At 40.6% G+C, this 19,737-nt stretch overlaps 1 protein-coding gene across 3 annotated transcripts in view; it reads left to right on the top strand.

Annotated features, from left to right (window-relative positions):
* The window catches only part of LOC126293192 (uncharacterized), a 70,907-nt gene that overhangs the window by 19,221 nt on the left and 31,949 nt on the right, over positions 1-19,737 (top strand). The window contains exon 2 of one of the 3 annotated variants that reach the window (XM_049986309.1): positions 12,002-12,866. The exons of the other annotated variants lie outside the window; for them this stretch is intronic. Within the exon in view, the coding sequence (XP_049842266.1) occupies positions 12,002-12,507 (506 nt within the window). The 3' untranslated portion in view covers positions 12,508-12,866. Of the gene's footprint in view, positions 1-12,001; positions 12,867-19,737 lie in introns of those variants that run through there. 3 annotated transcript variants of the gene reach the window in all.

Here is a 19,737-nt window from a genome sequence, read left to right as displayed (position 1 = left end):
ACCCAGAGCAAAACTTGTCTCATTCTAACTATGAGGGGTGGACAGTAAGTAATGCAAACCACTTTTTTTTTCTCAAAGCAGGTAGGTTTCATTCAGGATTCCATACACCGTAATATTTCCCACTCTTTTGCCTACAAAACGCCGTTTTTCAATATAATCTCTGTTCAATGTGGCGGTCTTACACCACCTTACAAGGAGGGCTTGCATGCCCACTCTACTGGTGGACATCAGAGCCAACATCTCGCTGCACCAGTAATCTCTCCATCATCCTCATATTGCTTCCTGCAGAGTGCATCCTTCATTGAGCCGTACAGGTGGAAGTCGGAAGGTGCAAGATCCGGCCCGTAGGGTGAACGGAGGACGGTCCGATGTAGTTTTGTCAGCTACTCTAGGTGCACAGCTTCATGTGAGGCACCATGTTGTCATGGAGAAGGAGAAGTTTGTTTGCATTTTTGTGGTGTTGAACACCCTGCAGTCATTTCTTGAATTTACTGACTGCAGCACAATATATTTCAGAGCTGATCATTGCACCAAAGGGACGACATCAAACAGAATAACCCCTTCAGAGTCCCAGAATACTGTCAGTATGAGTTAACTGGTGGAGACTGTGGGATTGAACTTTTTCTTCAGAGGAGATATGGTGTGGCACTACTCCACAGATTGCATTTTGTTTCCGGTTTGAAATGATGAACCCATGTTTCTTCATCTTTGAGAATGTTTGATACAATATTGTCATACTCAGTCTCACAATGCACAAATAATTCTGCACAGATTGTCCTTGGTCAGTCTTTATGGTCTTCTCAACTGGCATCTTTCCAACATGTTTAAAAATAGATAAAGTTAAGCCACTACACAAAAAAGGAAGCTAGGAAGGGGTGTCGAACTATATGCCAGTTTCTCTACTGCCTGGGTTTTCTAAAATTCTAGAGAAACTCTTTTATAATAGACTATCAAATTTCATAAATAAATATAGTATACAAGGGTAAGTCAATTATTATCCGCAAAGTAGTTATAAAATTTTATTGTAATCAAATAGGAAACTTACAAGAACATAATTTTTCGACATAGTCTCCTTGAGTTTCAACACACTTGATCCATTGTTGCACAAGCTTCCTGATGCCCTCATAAAAGAAGGTTCTCACTTGGGGTGTGAGCCAGGAATGCATCGCTTCTTTCACTGCTTCGTCTGAGGCAAATCAACAGCCCCTTAATGCCTGTTTGGGTGGACCAAACAAGAGATAGTCAGAAGTGGTAAGATTGGGACTATATGGAGGATGATCCAGTACTTCAAATTTGAGTTTATGGAGCATTTCAGCAGTTTGGGCAGCAGTATGCAGATGGCCATTGTCATGCAGCAACACAACACTTTTTGACAGCAATCCTCGACATTTGCCTTGACGAATTGCAGGCTTTAGCCTGGCAGTAGGCATTTCACTGTAACATAAACTGTTTATTGTTGTGCCCCTTTCCCCATAATGTCCCAGTACTGGACCTATCCCGTCCCAAAAAACCGTAAGTATCAGTTTTCCTGCAGACGGTTGGATCTTGAACTTTTTCTTGTATGGCGAATTTAGATGTTTCCATTCCATACTATGCCATTTACTCTCTGGCTAGTAATGATGGATCGATGTTATATCACCGGTAATGATCCTGTGTAAGAAGTTGTCCCCTTTGTCACCATAGTGATTCAAATGTTTTTTTGCAGATGTCCAAGTGCATTTGTTTATGCAACTGTGTGAGTTGTTTTGGGAACAATCTTGCACAAACTTTATGAAACCCAAGTCTGTTGAGGATGATTTCATAGGCAGAACTGTGACTAACTTGCAGACAATGTGCCACTCCATCAGTAATTGGTTGTCTCTCTAAGAGAATCATTTCACGTGAACACTCAATGGTTTCTTCATTTGTGGCGGTAAATGGTCGTCCGGCTCCTTCATCGTGTGTAACACTTGTGCAACCATTTCAGAATGTTTCTATCCATTCATAGACACTCCGTTGTGGAAAAACACTGTTCGTATACTGTACCATAAGTCCTCGATGAATATTGGACTCTGATATGCCTTCCGACCACAAAAAAAGGATCACTGAATGTTGCTCTTCTTTGGTGCAAATAGACAGCGGAGCAGCCATGATGAACAGCACAGCAGCTATAACGAAACTAACCTAGCAGCTTGAAAACTGCAAAGATATGACAACAAATAAACAAAGCATGCGTCAACAACGTAAAAGACAGTACTACCATAATAAACAAAAATACAACTAAATTGACTTACCCTCGTACTAAGAGCATCTCAACATGGTTTTAGGAGAAAGCACTCTACTGAAACAGCAAGCTTTCCTTTTCTATATGAAAATCTACAGACCCTAGATAGGCAGGAGAATACCTCAAGTATATTCCTAGACTTGTCAAAAGCGTTTGATACCATCAACCACAATACATTACTAGGTAAGATTCAGAACTGCAGTATTAGGGGAGCAATGCATAACTGGATTAAATCATACCTCTGCAAAAGAAAACAGCTCATAGAGGTAACACATGAAGTGAATGGGACAGTCAAAACTCATCAGTTAGATTTATTAGTGGTCAAACATGGAGTTCCCCAATGTTCCATATTGGGTCCAATTCTCTTCTTACTATATGTAAATGATTTACATATAAACATCATAAACAATAAGCTATATCAATTTGCAGATGACATCAGCATCTTAATTACAGGAAGTAGAAAAGAAAACTTTGAAAATGAATTTAAGACCATCACAGACAAGATAATACAGTACTTTATTGCAACAGTTTGATGATAAATCTGGAAAAAACTGATGCAATGGATATTTTCACCACCCAGAATAGGACACCAGCAAACCCTCCTAAAGAAATAAGTGGACAAAAAATTGGAAAAACAGGGAATACAAAATTTCTTGGTATATGGCTTCAACAAAACATGAAATGGGATATACATGTGGACTATGTGACCAAAAAATTGAGCAAAACATGTTTTCTAATGAGAGTAATAAGAAACTGTATATCACACGATAATCTCAGTACCATATAGTTTGCTTATGTTCATTCAATATTGAAATATGCTGGATCTCTGTAGTGATCCTGCAAGTGCTACGAATATCTGCAATGCTCTGGTTTTTTGCAAAAAGAAAGTGTCAGCACTCTACGTGGAAGCACCTCCACTACAGGTGTCATTCTGAAGACTACATATAGTACTGCCACTGATCCGATACTATAAGGACTGAAACGGGAATATTCCAGGACATTTCACATTAGGTTTCGCATTTTTTGAACTGAAACTGGCTGAGAAAAAGAATGTGTAGCATTACTTATTGAACACCCATCACAGTTGTCCCTTAAAGACGTGCAGCTAAATGCTTTGTCAATTACAATTCGGAGGAGGACAGTCTTCTACAAGTCAGATAGTCACAGTCAGAGGCTAAAACACAAACCATTCAGCTGTCTGCTCTGGCCATTGCATCATGTACTTCAGGAAGGTGTCTGTAGCTTCAGCACCAGTAGTGTGAGATATCTTTAAGTTCTCTCCTCCGATGTCCTCTTCTCTGTCACTTTTATCTTAACTTTCCTGTATGCATTATCTCTTCATCTGTTAAAGTTTTGGCATAAATAGTTGCTCATCCAACATTGCGCTCAACAGCAATAGCTTTCTGCAAAGAACCCCAGTTCAGTTTATCTCTAATTTTGAGTCTCTGGTTGAGGTCTAGCATATGTGTTTCCTTTTAGAAACACTATACTGAACCTTAAAAAAGCCACTATTTTAAGCATGTGTATCATCATTTAATATTGTAATTAAGTAATAACACTGTTGCACTCAGTGATACGTTATTGCACACACCATTTCTGTTTGAGCAACTAGAGTCCTGATGTGGGCAAGATTACTGAGAGGCCACGCTACCGAGGGAAGGGTTAATGAGAGGTTAGTGTAGTTTGCCGAGTACCGGCCAGACCGTAGGATGCTCACCAGGTGTGCTGCTTCTTATCGTCACAGACTGGCTCCAGGATTTTCGTCCACTACACATAGCACACTCTCCTTCACTTTTGATGTGCAGGCTGAGTGAGGTCTTGCTGTGTTGCCCTTTTGGAGTGTTAGAAAACTTCGTGTTCCTCATGTGTTGGCAATGTCACCCGAACATCTTACTAGACACTATTCTTCGTCACAGATATTTTTTGATATAGATCTCACGGGCTTACAAGCTACTTCTATTTGTTAAACTGTACAAGAAAATTGTGCACAAAGCTGACAGATGTGCCGAGGTGAAAGACGTCGTTGGGGCAGTGGTCTTTGGTTATTATTAAAAGAGATGTTGTACTGTACGGGAAAAGAAAAAAATATGAAAAGCTTTGTAGGATTTTATTTGTGTACCAGTTGTTGCTTGCTTGTCTTCACAGCCTTAAGTTGCAATCATATGTGTATGCGAGCAGTTTCTGTCATTACATTGACAATACAAATGTGTTGTGAAGAAGGAATAAAAACTGTACTGATGATGTTATTAATAGAAATCTAAACTATGTATTGTGAAGTTATTTCTTGCAAGAGTGTACTAAGTGCTCATTGGGTTAAATCTTGTCCAGATCATATTGTTGAACAGAAGCCAAGTCATTAATTGAGCGAGGCTGAGAAAAAGGGAAGTGGGGTATCTTCGAGACTGGCAATTTTTGGTGAAGTGGCTTTGCATTTTGGAGGCACTATTAACATTCACAATCAACTTTGAAAGTCTATTACTTGTTCTTTAAGTGCTGTAGAGTTTTGATAAGTGAGAAGGTGCCACAGTTTTTGAAACTGATGTAACATTAGCCCAGAGATACAAGATACACTGTTGCAGTCAGGACCGATTAGTTGCACGTGCTAATATTGCCAGTTGTCCTAGAAAGCATTCGTCTCAGACAAAAAGGAAAATCTGCAGTAGCAGAGCACAGCCAAAGTGAAGAACACACGTTTCAGTTTGAAGAAACCAAGAGACTGTGTAGAGCAAAAGGTTTCTGGGACACTATTATTAAAGGGGCTGTGAAGATACGGGTCAGTGATAACCTGGTCAATCTGGATAGTGGCTTCCAACTCAGCACCGTGTGGAACACAAAACTATCAAGAATAAGACAAGAGTGCACTGATGGGAGGCAGGTAGGTGGCGCCAGATGGAATAAACAGGAGCCGAGATGAGATGACAGGACCCGTCGCCGGCAGTTTCCCACACCAACACCACCACCACATGCCGCCATGCAGATTCTGTTCACAACTGATTGGCCTGACTGGTGCTGAGGATTCAGAGAAGCCCATGGTCCAGCGGCTATAAAGATTCCGACAAGATGTGAACCCAACACTTCACCTGAAGATGGCAAGTAAGAAACTTGCTGAAATGCTGCTGGAGAACAATGCATTGACTCGGCTGTCAACCCGAGAAGATTTTATCAGTATTTAGCCTTGCCGATGTAAGACAGGTCTGCAGTGAGTGAACTTACGGCTAGAATGGCATACACTGCATGCGATCCGAGGTGGCTGGTAGAGGCACACTGACAGTCCGAGTTGGCCGAAACTCTCGGAGAATGGCCGGAGTATCAGGCTATGGCACCCCACGGGAGGCTTCTTCTCCACGGTACCATTTTGAAGCCGGAATTTGCCGGGTAGAGCTGACGGCTTGTAGAGCAGCAGCTTCACCAGTGGGTGATGTTGCTCGGTGTGGCTGTAGCTGGTCGGCCACATGTATAACAGACAAATCATGTGGAGACTGCATGCAGAAAGAATGGTGCTGATGTAAGAGCTGCTAACAGCCAACTTTAGAGCATTCGTACACAATTTTGCTGTGCTCGTTATGACAGCAGCTAGTTTCTCATCTAATAGGTGGTTGGAGGAGGGCTATGTAGTGCCACAGAAAATACCAATCCAGCCCACCACTGACAGCAAATTGTTGCATTGCGGGATGCACTGCCAGTGTCGTTCCAGAATCTAGCTGCAGAACTGTGCAGGTGGCCCTGCGTAACCCCTGACAGGTTGTGGGGACCTGCCTGGGGCTGACACCATGAGAGTGCTTTTTAGGAAGATGTCTGGTATGAGATGGGCAAATCACCCTCAGACTTCAAGAGGAATGTAATAATTCCAATTCCAAAGAGAGCAGGTATTGGAGACTGCGAATATTACCGAACGAGAGCTCGATAAGTCATGCTTGCAAAATGATAAAACAAATTCTTTACATAGGAATGGTAAAAGTGATAGAAGCCAATCTTGAGGAAGATCAGTTTGGATTCTGGAGAAATGGAGCCGGAACACACAAGGAAATACTGACCCTATGACTTCTTTTAGAACACAGCTTAAGGAAAGGCAAACATGTATAGAATTTGTAGACTTAGAGAAAGTGTTTGACACCATCCACTGGAATACTGTCTTTGAAATTCTGAAGGTGAAAGAGGTAAAGTACAGAGAATGAAAGGCTATTTACAACTTTAACAGTAACTAGATGGCAATTATAAGAGTTGGGGGGCACAAAAGGAATGCAGTGGTTGACAAGGGAGTGAGACATGGTTGTAGCTTATTCACAACATTATTCAATGTGTACATTGAGCAGGCAGTAAAGGAAACCAAAGAAAAATTTGGAGTAGGAATTAATGTTCAGGGAGGAGTACTAAAAACTTTGAGGTGTGCCAATGACATTGTAATTGTCAGAGACAGTAAAGGACTCAGAAGATCAGTTGAATGGAAAAGGCAGTGTCTTACAAGGAAGATGTGAAAGGAACATGACAAAAGCAAAGCAAGGATAATGGAAAATAGCTCAATTAAATCAGGTGATGCTGAGGGAATTAGATTAAGAAATTAGACACTTAAAGTAGGATATGAGTTTTGTTATTTCGGCAGCAGAGTAACTTGTAGTGGCCGAAGCAGGATATAAAATGTAGACTGGCAAGGCAAGAAAAGCGTTTCTCAAGAAGAAAAATTTGTTAACATCGAATGTAAAAGCTTTTTCTCATGATATTTGTATGGAGTGTAGCCACGTATGGAACTGAAACGTAGATGATAAACAGTTTAGACAAGAAGAGAAAAGAGGCCTTTGAAAAGTGATGTTACAAAAGAATGCTGAAGATGAATGGGTAGATCATGTAACTAATGGGGAGGTACTGAACAGAATTGGGGAGAAAAGAAATTTGTGCCACACCCTGACTAGAAGGGATCAGTTGGTCAGACAGTTTCTGAGACATCAAGGGATCACCAATCAGACCAAGAGATGACTACAGTAAGCAGATTCAGGAGAATGTAGGTTGCAGTAGTTACTCGGAGATGAAGAGTTATGCACAGGCCAGAGTAAGATGGAGAGCTGCATCAAACCAATCTTGAGACTTAAAACAACAACGACAACTTATTTTGAATCCTGGAACTGTTTCTCCCAAACGAGCCACATATAGAGGGTTTCCTCATAACTCCATATAAATAAATTGTGAGATCCAAGATGGTTAAGAGCAGTATGCAGCATCGTCATGTCCAGTGGGACCGATCCAAACATTTGGAAGGATTTTGATTTAAAAATGAATGTATTTCCGTACCCCAAAGTGGCAGTGGTCTATTTTGATGAAAGTGTAATAGATGTTGAGCTATGACAACAGTGTCTGCTCCAGAAAACAAAAGGTGAATTCTTTCACAGTTTTGTGGTGTTATATGTGTCTGGCTCGTACTTCTTCCTTTGTAAAAATGTCCTTCCAATTCAAACTGTCGATGCCATCTTCAAATGTTATTGGCATTTGGAGGTGCTACAGTGTATCACTGACTAAAAATTCTCTGCTCTATGATAACAGAATCACAATTGTTAAAGTCTAACACAAAAAAATGGTTCAAATGGCTCTGAGCACTATGGGACATAACATCTATGGTCATCAGTCCCCTAGCGCTGGTGGTGGTGGTGGTTAGTGTTTAACGTCCCGTCGACAATGAGGTCATTAGAGACGGAGCCCAAGCTCGGGTTAGGGAAGGATTGGGAAGGAAAATCGGCCGTGCCCTTTTCAAAGGAACCATCCCGGCATTTGCTTGAAACGATTTAGGGAAATCACGGAAAACCTAAATCAGGATGGCCGGAGACGGGATTGAACCATCAGTCCCCTACAACTTAGAACTACTTAAACCTAACTAACCTAAGGACATCACACAACACCCAGTCATCACGAGGCAGAGAAAATCCCTGACCCGGCCAGAGTCGAACCCGGGCGTGGGAAGCGAAAAGTCTAACACACAGAATGCTTTCTGCATAGGATCTGATATTTTCACGTACGACATCGAACTTACACTTTTGCATCATTGCATGTGCATGGAATTTTGGTTCACTGTGCTTGCACAATGATCAAAATTTTGGACTTCCTTCTACATTATTTATAACTCTTACTGATGTGTACCTATGCTTTAAACAATTATAGCCATTTGTTATCACTATATTCATTTTGAATTGCCCCATATATGTTGAAAAGCCAAGGAAACTGGTACACCTGCTAATATCTGAGCACTATGGGACATGTAAGTGCCGCAACATGACATGGCATGGACTCGACTAATGTCTGAAGTAATGCTGGGGGGAACCGACATCATGAATCCTGCAGGGCTGTTCAAAAAATTCCATGAGTATGAGGAGATGGAGATCTCTTCTGAAAAGCATGTTGCAATATGTCCCAATAATGTTCATGTCTCAGGGCGGTATGTGGCCAGTACAAGTGTTTAAACTCAGAAGAGTGCTCCCGGGGCCACTCTGTACCTATTCTGGATGTGTGGAGTGTCACATTGTTCTGCTGGAATTGCCCAAGGCTGCCAGAATGCACAATGGACACGAAAGGATGTAGGTGACCAGACATGATGCTTACATACGTGTCATCTGTCAGAATTGTATCTGGACATATCAGGGGCTCCATATCACTCTAACTGCAAACACCCCACACTGTTACAGAGCCTCCACTAGCTTGAACAGTCCCCTGCTGACATGCAGCGTACACGAATTCATGAGATTGTCTCCATACCCGTATATGTCCATCAGCTCAATACAATTTGAAACGAGACTTGTCCGACCAGGCAACATGCTTCCAGATGTCAATAGTCCAATGTTGGTGTTGATGAGCCCAGGCGAGGCATAAAGCTTTGTGTCATGCAGTCATCAAGGGTACACAAGTGGACCTTCAGCTCGGAAAGCCCATATCAATGATGTTTCGTTGAATGGTTCGCACGCTGACACTTGTTGAAGGCCCAGCACTGAAACCTGCAGAAATTAGTGGAAGGGTTGCACTTCTGTTACGTTGAATGATTCTCTTCAGTTACCATTGGTCCCATTCTCGCAGGATCTTTTTCAGGGCACAACGATGTCAGAGATTTGACATTTTACCGATTCCTGATATTGACAGTACACTTGTGATATGGTCGAATGGGAAAATCACCATGTCACCGTTACCTCGTATATGCTGTGTACCATCGCTCATGCACCAACTATAACACCACGTTCAAACTCAGTTAAATTCAATGACCTGGCATCGTAACAGCAGTAACCAATCTAAGAAACTGCACTACATGCTTGTCTTACATAGGTGTTGCCGACCACAGGGCCGTATTCTGCCTGTTTAACTATCTCTGTATTTGAATACGCATGCCTGTACCAGTTTCTTTGGTGCTTCAGTGTATTCTTTGCAATGAATGTCCAACAAGGAATAAATATGCTAATGAATAATAACCAATAATAGTTATTGAACAGGCTTCATGAGGATGTTCGTGTGTTATCCACACATACAATCTGTATCATTTGGTTTTGATACAATATGCTACTTGCCTTGAAGAGTCTCCCCAAAATATGAACCATATAATAATATGATATGAATAAAGCAAAGTATTCCAGTTTTTTCTTGTTTCACCTAAGTGTGATAAGATTGATATTGTAAATAAAGATATGTTTAGTGGCTGCATCTGTTCACTTTTGATCTGCTTCTAAGTGAATTAATTATCTTATTTTAATCCCAACAAATTAACACTGTCAGTCTCTTCTGTCTGCATTTCCTAATATTTTTATGCTTATGTGTCAGAAACTTTTTATGTGATCTGAACTGTGTACTATGAGTACTTTCAGAATTTGAATATTTGCATCATATGAAAGGAAAATCAAGGGACCCGGGATGGATTCTTGGCCACATCACATACAGTAAGTTACCTGTCAAATGATGACTGATGCCTCAATTCCTGAGTGCAGCCTTAACACCTGTTGTTTCCTGTTAGAGTGATGACTTGGCCCATTTTACAGCATTTCCTAAAACACCGTAATATTCTAATGCACTGGAAATGATACTGAAAAGCTCTCTCTGTGTGTGTGTGTGTGTGTGTGTGTGTGTGTGTGTGTGTGTGTGCGCGCGTGGAACAAGTACTTTCACGAGTAAAGGTACCATGCCCAATATTTATTAATTACTAGCTGTTACCTACCACTGCACATAAGCTCTTCACCCTTTCAAGCTGTTCTGTTGCACAACAGGTTGGCATCTGCAGCGTCATAACATAGCAATGCGTATTGGGGGGGGGGGGGGGGGGGTGTCTGCATCTGTCCTATTGGAGAAGTTACGCCACATTACGCAGTGTGTAAAGTATGCAACAAGTAGTGTGGATTAAAAACAGTGAACATTGTACAAGCATTAAGCATTGCATTCATTACTAAGACTCTTATCACGTACCAACCAATAACAGCATTTCCCAAATGTGACAAAGGGTAAAATGAATAATCAAACAGTAAATATTTTCCCTAATTTCCATAAAGTTCTTCACATCAATAACTACTTTGTACAACACGCTTTCTGAAGCAGCCTATGTTCTTCCTCACAGTTCCAGCATCTCCATATAAAATTTAATTGAAATCGGTAGAGGGGGTTAGTCGTGGAAATGTAACATACAGTGTTACTTTCACATTTGTAATATAAAATGGATAAGGCTTTTGACTACAATATCTTTATTTTCTGTGATCCAATTTTGATAAAATGAAGCCTATAATATGATGTACCACACTATGCTCTAGTTGTGTGCTATAATACCATGAAAGTTTGTCTAGTAGTTTTGGATATTAGCAAGTTCAAACAGGTAAACAGACAGATATGGTGGTGATATCTGTTTTTTACGTGATCTGATTTTGGTAAAATAAAGCCTATATGGTGTCCCGAGCTATACTTAAGTTACCTGCGAAAAACCCATGAAAATTTGTCCAGTGGTTTTGGAGAAGTGTGTTCAAACTGACAAACAGGGCAGTTTTATTGTTAGTATAGATTTACCAGGTTAAATGGAGCCATGCAGGCTAAAAATACTTGTTCACAGAACAAGTCAGTGCACAGTTTACGGAATTCTGATCACAAAATTTATAAACAAGGGAACTAAATGACACAGTAATAAAAAATGAAAAGGACATGAGAGACCACACAAACAAATACCGTATTACAGAGACAAATTCTGAATGACTGTAGGAATGCCTGTGCAGGATAGGAAGTGTGTGCGACACAGAAACCTTTTGACTTGGATTTGAATACTTGTGACCTATAACACAATTTTTTTTCCCATTCTGCTGGTAGCCAATTTACAGCATTTGTATAAAAAGCAATGATACTTATTTTCTGCTAATGCTACTGTACTTCGCAGTGCATGCTTGCCCGAGAGTATTGGTGGGGGAAGGGGGAGGGGGGGTGCCAGTTGCCTGCGGACTCTCGTCTCCGCAGCATCGTGTGTCGAGTGGACAGGTAGCAAAGTCGTCAGTTATGGCGCAATATGCAACAAACGATAGACCAATGTTACGCTGTCAAGCTTTGTGTGGAATTAGGAAAATTGGGTACAGAAATGTCGGAAACGTGTCAGCAAGCCTATGGTGACGATTGCCTGTCCAAAGTGCAGTGTTTCAGGTGGGTGAATAACTTTAAAGAGGGTAAAATGAATTATCAAACAGTAAATATTTTCCCTAATTTCCATAAAGTTCTTCAAATCATTAACTACTTTGTACTACTTTTTCTGGCCAGGACTGCGTCGAGGACGAGGACTGCTTGGACGCCCAACAACCAGCAAAACTGATGAAAACATCGACCACGTGTGCATTTTATTGAACACTGACCACTGGTCAAGCGTCAGCATGATAGCAGATGACCTCACACTCGATAAAATGACAGTGCACACCACCATTATCAAAGAATTGTCATTGAGGAAGATCTGTGGCAAGATGGTCCCAAAGATTTTGTCAGACATTCAAAAGCGAGCATGTGGGGATACCTGGCAAGACTATCTCCGGAGATTCGAAGCTGATACAGAATTTTTAGGTAATGTAATCACCAGAGACAAAACCTGGGTGTTTCAGCACGACAGGGGGACAAAGCGACGCACCTCAGCATCCCTACGTCCAAGAAAGGCTCGTGTGAGCAAATCAAAGTTGAAAGCTGTGCTGATTGTGTTTTTCAATGTCACGGGACGTAGTTCGTCTGCTTTTTATTGTGAAGTGCTCGAGAGAATGAAAGATAGGGTCATCGAGTGAAGCCAGCCATCGCCTAGGATTGGAAGCTGCATCGTGCCGAGTCACACCTGCTTCGTGGTGGCCATCTATCTGGCCGAGAAAGGGATTACAATGATTCCCCAGCCCCCATACAGTCCCTATGTGGCCCCAACAGACTTTCTTTGTACCACAAACCAATAGGTTTTTGGAAGGAGACTGTCACGGGACCCTGGAGGAGGTCTGAGCTGCCACGACAAGGGCTTTGAAGGCCGTCCCAGTCTCAGCATTCACAGCAGTGTTTGAAGCATGTAAATCTTGCATGCAGCGAGTTGTCAACTCTAGAGGGTCATACTTTGAAGAGTACTAATTGGTTGTAGCAATATCTACAATAAATTTTGATTCGGAAACTCAGTCTCGTTACTTTTTATACAAAGCCTGTAAATGGGACATCTTGAACAGTGCTTAGATTTCTGTACAGTGCTTAAGGAAGTGATATACCTGTACATGTCCATATTCTTTTTCTGGCTGGCTTTCACTTTTCTGGCTGGCTTTCACTGAATTAACATTGCAGTCTCTTCTGAATGTGTTAACAATGTCAACAAAAGATGCCACAATGGAATGTATTTACAGGGATGGCAACGCTAGACATTTGAACAATAATCTGCATCAAGTTTGTGAAATGACACTGCTGATCATTGGAACCATCCTTTTCTGAGCTAATAATATTCTGGGTGAGTGAACAGAGTTGCCCCAAAACATTAGGTCAGCTCAGAAGTTTGCGGCATTTTTCCGTAAGTTTAATAAACACAACATATACATATATCAGATACTTTAGTCATCAATAATATATTCTACTTCATTATCTACAACAGTCTGTCAACACTGGGTAACTTTCTGATACTACCACTATACAAATCATGTGGTTTAGAGGTGAAGAACTCGCCGAGTCACGCTCAGAGTGCATTTTCATGTAGAAAGGAAGTTCCTTGAAGGCTGTTTGATAGAGATTGGAAAAACTGAAAATCTGAGTGAGGTTGCAAGATCACGTGAATGAGGTGGGTGTGGAATGACTTCCCAACACAATTCCAGAATAGCACTTTTTTGTCAGTCTAGCAGAATGCAGGCAGGCATTATTGTGGAGTAGTATCACTTCACATAGCCTTCCTTATCACTGTTCTTAGGTTGGGTCTGCAAGATGTCTCAGTTCTCGACAATAAATGTCAGCAGTTACAGTTACACCTTAGGGAAGCAGTTCATAGTAAACCACTCCATCACTTTTTGACCGGATGCATTACGTTATCATCTGTGGATGTGTGCAAGCATTTGTATAGGGAGTTCCTTCTTCGTATAGATCGATCATTCCTTTCTTTTTATGGTGTTAGCATAAAGACATTGTTTATCGCCACCAATAATGGTACAGGATAGAAATGGTTGGTGATGATCATGAGCCAATTGATGAAGCAGCAGAAATGCACATACAGCCACTCTCGAATTTTCGTGATTTTGGTTTGGAGCATACAGTACCCATACCCCCGATTTTTGGAGCAAGTCCCACTGCACGTAAATGTTGCACGATGGTGGAATGATTGAAGTTCATCACACTCACCAGGTATTGAGCACACTTAGGTGGATCATTGTGGGTTAATATGTTTACATGACCATCATCAAATCCCCAAAGGTGTTCTTCAACATGGAGAGTTACATTTGGTAGAAGATCATTGACATATATCAAGAAAAGTTAACAACTAAAAACAGAGCACTGTGGCACTCCCAGATCCCCCGCCCCCTCCCCGACGTCAGTCAGATTCAGAATCCATCACTGTTTGTTGACAAAGGAGGACAACATTCTGCTTCCTACTTTCCAGACAACAAGTGAAACGTTGTCGAGTTTTCTCCATAATCCCATAACTGTCCAATGTATGCAAAAGTACTATATTGCAAAAGTACTATATAGCAAAAGCTTTTGTTAAATCAAAGAAAATACAGACTGTATTCAATTTATTTTTATGCCTTGCTAGTGCTTCACATACAAAATTACTTGATTTTTATGTGGATACTTCATTTTTGAAGTAAACTACGAGTCAGACAGAAAGCTATATATGTATTGAGATGTGGCACTACTCTCCTATATATTGCTGCTGCAAAATCATTTTAAAACATTGATAGGGAAAAAGGGTACAATGTTTGGTAATTGTCTACACTATCTCTTTAATATATTCAGATACACAGGGCCAATATAATTCAAAGATCTGCCCATTTGGCAAGACAATAAAATTAAAAAAAGGCCTTAGACTAACTTCCACCTGTCTGACAATGTCAGCATACTGCAATCTTTTGGCCTCAAGGAAAGCTTTCAACTACAAGATGTATTAAACTGGCTGATCAAATGTTTCCCAGTCAAAATCTGTGATGAGATGTTTTGTGCCATCTTCAACACACGGATGAGCATTCTCACGGATGAAAATGCCGCTTTCCAAATTACAATTGGCTTGTTTTGGATTGTGCCACATAACAGGGGCTGCTGAAGGCCGCACACATATAGGCAAATACACACTGTATGTCCATCTGCTACCCCACAGCTTATCTCTATTTGAAACATAAAAAAACTTGCATGAGCTATCAGAAGGTCAGACTTTAATTCTCTCTGTCGAGGGCACAGGTCCGTGGGTTGCTGTGTTTACCACAAATCTCTACAGGATGTAACAGAGCGGCATTTTAAAAATTTTGGAGGTTGTAGAGGATGAATCAGGAGCCTTTAGCTGTGAATGTGAAATAAAGATTCAAAATTTTAAACATGGCTGAAGCAGTGACTGTTGAAAATGTTCACTGTAAATGATAACAGCCAAAATGTTTCAGGATTAAGATTTATTGAAAACATTGACCACAGTTTTGGTATATCTAAGTATACCTTCATCAGAAGCAAAAATACACCTGGTCAGGAAGACAGACACCTTCATTAGCAAAAAACTTAGCACCATAACGAGATGATGTTGTTGTTGCGGTCTTCAGTCCTGAGACTGATTTGATGCAGCTCTCAATGCTACTCTATCCTGTGCAAGCTTCTTCATCTCCCAGTACCTACTGCAACCTACATCCTTCTGAATCTGCTTAGTGTATTCATCTCTTGGTCTCCCTCTACTATTTTTACCCTCCACGCTGCCCTCCAATACCAAATTGGTGATCCCTTGATGCCTCAGAACATGTCCTACCAACCGATCCCTTCTTCTGGTCAAGTTGTGCCAGAAACATCTCTTCTCCCCAATCCTATTCAATACTTCCTCATTAGTTATGTGATCTACCCACCTAATCTTCAGCATTCTTCTGTAGCATCACATTTCAAAAGCTTCTATTCTCTTCTTGTCCAAACTATTTATCGTCCATGATTCACTTCCATACATGGCTACACTCCATACAAATACTTTCAGAAACGACTTCCTGACACTTAAATCTATATTTGATGTTAACAAATTTCTCTTCTTCAGAAACGCTTTCCTTGCCATTGCCAGTCTACATTTTATATCGTCTCTACTTCGACCATCATCAGTTATTTTGCTCCCCAAATAGCAAAACTCCTTTACTACTTTAAGTGTCTCATTTCCTAATCTAATTGCCTCAGCATCACCTGACTTAATTCGACTACATACCATTATCCTCGTTTTGCTTTTCTTGATGTTCATCTTATATCCTCCTTTCAAGACACTGCCCATTCCGTTCAACTGCTCTTCCAAGTTCTTTGCTGTCTCTGACAGAATTACAATGTCATCGGCGAACGTCAAAGTTTTTATTTCTTCTCCGTGGATTTTAATACCTACTGCGAATTTTTCTTTTGTTTCCTTTACTGCTCGCTCAATGTACAGATTGAATAACATCGGGGATAGGCTACAACCCTGTCTCACTCCTTTCCCAACCACTGCTTCCCTTTCATGCCCCTCGACTTTTATGACTGCCATCTGGTTTCTGTACAAATTGTAAATAGCCTTTCGCTCCCTGTATTTTACCCCTGCCACCTTTAGAATTTGAAAGAGTATTCCAGTCAACATTGTCAAAAGCTTTCTCTAAGTCTACAAATGCCAGAAACGTAGGTTTGCCTTTCCTTAATCTTTCTTCTAAGATAAGTCGTAGGGTCAGAATTGCCTCACGTGTTCCAGTATTGCTACGGAATCCAAATTGATCTCACCGAGGTTGGCTTCTACTAGTTTTTCCATTCGTCTGTAAAGAATTCGTGTTAGTATTTTGCAGCTGTGGCTTATTAAACTGCCTGTTTGGTAATTTTCACATCTGTCAACACCTGCTTTCTTTGGGATTGGAATTATTATATTCTTCTTGAAGTCACAGTATTTCGCCTGTCTCATGCATCTTGCTCACCAGATGGTAGAGTTTTATCATGGCTGGATCTCCCAAGGCTGTCAGCAGTTCTAATGGAATGTTGTCTACTCCGGGGGCCTTATTTCGACTCAGGTCAGTCAGTGCTCTGTCAAACTCTTCACGCAATATCATATCTCCCATTTCATCTTCATCTACATCCTCTTCTATTTCCATAATATTGTCCTCAAGTGCATCACCCTTGTATAGACCCTGTATATACTCCTTCCACCTTTCTGCTTTCCCTTCTTTGCTTAGAACTGGGTTCTCTTATCTCCAAAGGTCTCTTTAATTTTCTTGTATTCAGTATCTATCTTACCCCTAGTGAGATAAGCCTCTACATCCTTACATTTGTCATCTAGCCATCCCTGCTTAGCCATTTTGCACTTCCTGTCAATCTCATTTTTGAGACGTTTGTATTCCTTTTTGCCTGCTTCATTTACTGCATTTTTATATTTTCTCCTTTCATCAATTAAATTCAATATTTCTTCTGTTACCCAAGGACTTCTACTAGCCCTCGTCTTTTTACCTACTTGATCCTCTGCTGCCTTCCCTACTTCATCCATCAAAGCTACTCATTCTTCTTCTACTGTATTTCTTTCCCCCATTCCTGTCAATTGTTCCCTTATGCTCTCCCTGAAACTCTGGTTCTTTCAGTTTATCCAGGTCCCATCTCCTTAAATTTCCACCTTTTTGCAGTTTCTTTAGTTTGAATCTACAGGTCATAACCAATAGATTGTGGTCAGAGTCCACATCTGCCCCTGGAAATGTCTTACAATTTAAAACCTGGTTCCTAAATCTCTGTCTTACCATTATATAATCTATCTGATACCTTTTAGTATCTCCAGGGTTCTTCCATGTATACAACCTTCTTTCATGATTCTTAAACCAAGTGTTAGCTACGATTAAGTAGTGCTCTGTGCAAAATTCTACCAGGTGGCATCCTCTCATTTCTTAGCCCCAATCCATATTCACCTAATATGTTTCCTTTTCTCCCTTTTTCTACACTCGAATTCCAGTCACCCATGACTATTAAATTTTCGTCTCCCTTCACTAACTGAATAATTTCTTTTATTTCATCATACATTTCTTCGAATACTTCATCATCTGCAGAGCTAGTTGGCTTATAAACTTGTACTACTGTAGTAGGTGTGGGCTTTGTATCTATCTTGGCCACAATAATGCGTTCACTATGCTGTTTGTAGTAGCTTACCCGCATTCCTATTTTCCTATTCATTATTAAACCTACTCCTGCATTACCCCTATTTAATTGAGTGTTTATAACCCTGTAGTCACCTGACCATAAGTCTTGTTCCTCGTGCCACCGAACTTCACTAATTCCCACTTTAATCTATCCATTTCCCTTTTTAAATTTTCTAACCTACCTGCCCGATTAAGGGATCTGACATTCCACACTCCGATCCGTAGAACGCCAGTTTTCTTTCTGGGGGACTATTTTACCTCCGGAATATTTTACCCAAGAGGACGCCATCATCATTTAATCATACAGTAAAGCTTCATGCCCTCAGGAAAAATTACGGCCATAGTTTCCCCTTGCTTTCAGCCGTTGACAGTACCAGCACAGCAAAGCCGTTTTGGCTAACTGAGGTAGAAGAAAAAAACAAACACTTATAGCTCTAAGTAACCGTGAAAATTACCGAAGTATTACAGGCACAAAAACTTTTAATCACTTACTAAAATCACATCCTGCAGTGGATATACATAAAACAATCATGCCAAAGGTATTGTCAGTAGTTGAAACTAAAGTATCACCTCCAACTGTGCAACATAATTATGAAGAGAAACTCGATGCGAACATGGCATATCAGTACTTAGCCTGTGAACTAGGGTGAAGAGGATGTGGAAGCCCTAAGGCAGACAGTTTCAATGTGAGAGGGCACTTGTGGTATGCGTGAGACACTTGTGCACATTAAAAACCGGGGATGCATACTCATGCGCACCAAAATTTTAAACGTTGTGCTAATTCAAACCCTCTGTCTTAATCAGTAAAACATATCATATCAGAACCATTTAAAACACCTACATACAATAGAAAATATGAAACCAATTTGCCTGTGTCCTAGAGTCAAGCACGTGAATCTTGCACTAAGGAGCATGTCAAACGAGAGAGGGCACTAGTGTTATGTGTGAGAGTTTTGCGCAACTTAAAGACTACAATACATACTACAGAAAACAAACATGTTGTAATAAATCTAAAGCATCTGTTGTCGTGAATAAAAAACGTAACAGAATTGCTTAAACCACACATACACATTGGAAATTTCGAACTACAAACATAAAAAATACGTAAAATTTCAACACAACAGGAAAGGAGCATCTCACCAGCATCAACTCACAAGAAAACTAACTTCTAGTCAGCCAGACTACATTTTGTTAGAGCGAGGAGGGGTTTGAAACTACCCAAAAAAATTTTGTTTCTAAGCTTCACCTGTTCTCTTCATAATTATTCTGTACAGATGGAGGTGATATTTTAACTACTGACGGCACCTTTGGCAAGACTGTTATGTATCTCCACTGCAGGATTTGGTTTTTAGTAAGTAATTAAAAGTTTTTGTGCCTGTAATACTTTGGTAATTTTCACAGTTGCTTAAAGCTATAACTGTGTGTTTTTTTCTTCTATCTCAGTTACGGTGCTAAGTTTTTTGCTAATGAGGTGTCTTCCTGTTCAGGTATATTTTTGCTTCTGATGAACGTATATTTAGATATACCGAAACCGTGGTCTAGGATTTCAATAAATCTTTATCCTGCAACTGTTTGGCTGTTATCATTTACTGTGAAATAAAGTTTATACAGGCACCACACACTACACACAAAAGAAGTTATCAGGTGACATTCTCAGTGAATATTTAGACTGGAGTTCTTGGAGACCACCTTACCGGACCACACAGC

Source organism: Schistocerca gregaria, chromosome 10 (assembly GCF_023897955.1).
Source record: "Schistocerca gregaria isolate iqSchGreg1 chromosome 10, iqSchGreg1.2, whole genome shotgun sequence".
In the NCBI taxonomy this organism is placed as follows: domain Eukaryota; kingdom Metazoa; phylum Arthropoda; class Insecta; order Orthoptera; family Acrididae; genus Schistocerca; species Schistocerca gregaria.
This window is presented reverse-complemented; position numbering and strand designations above follow the sequence as displayed.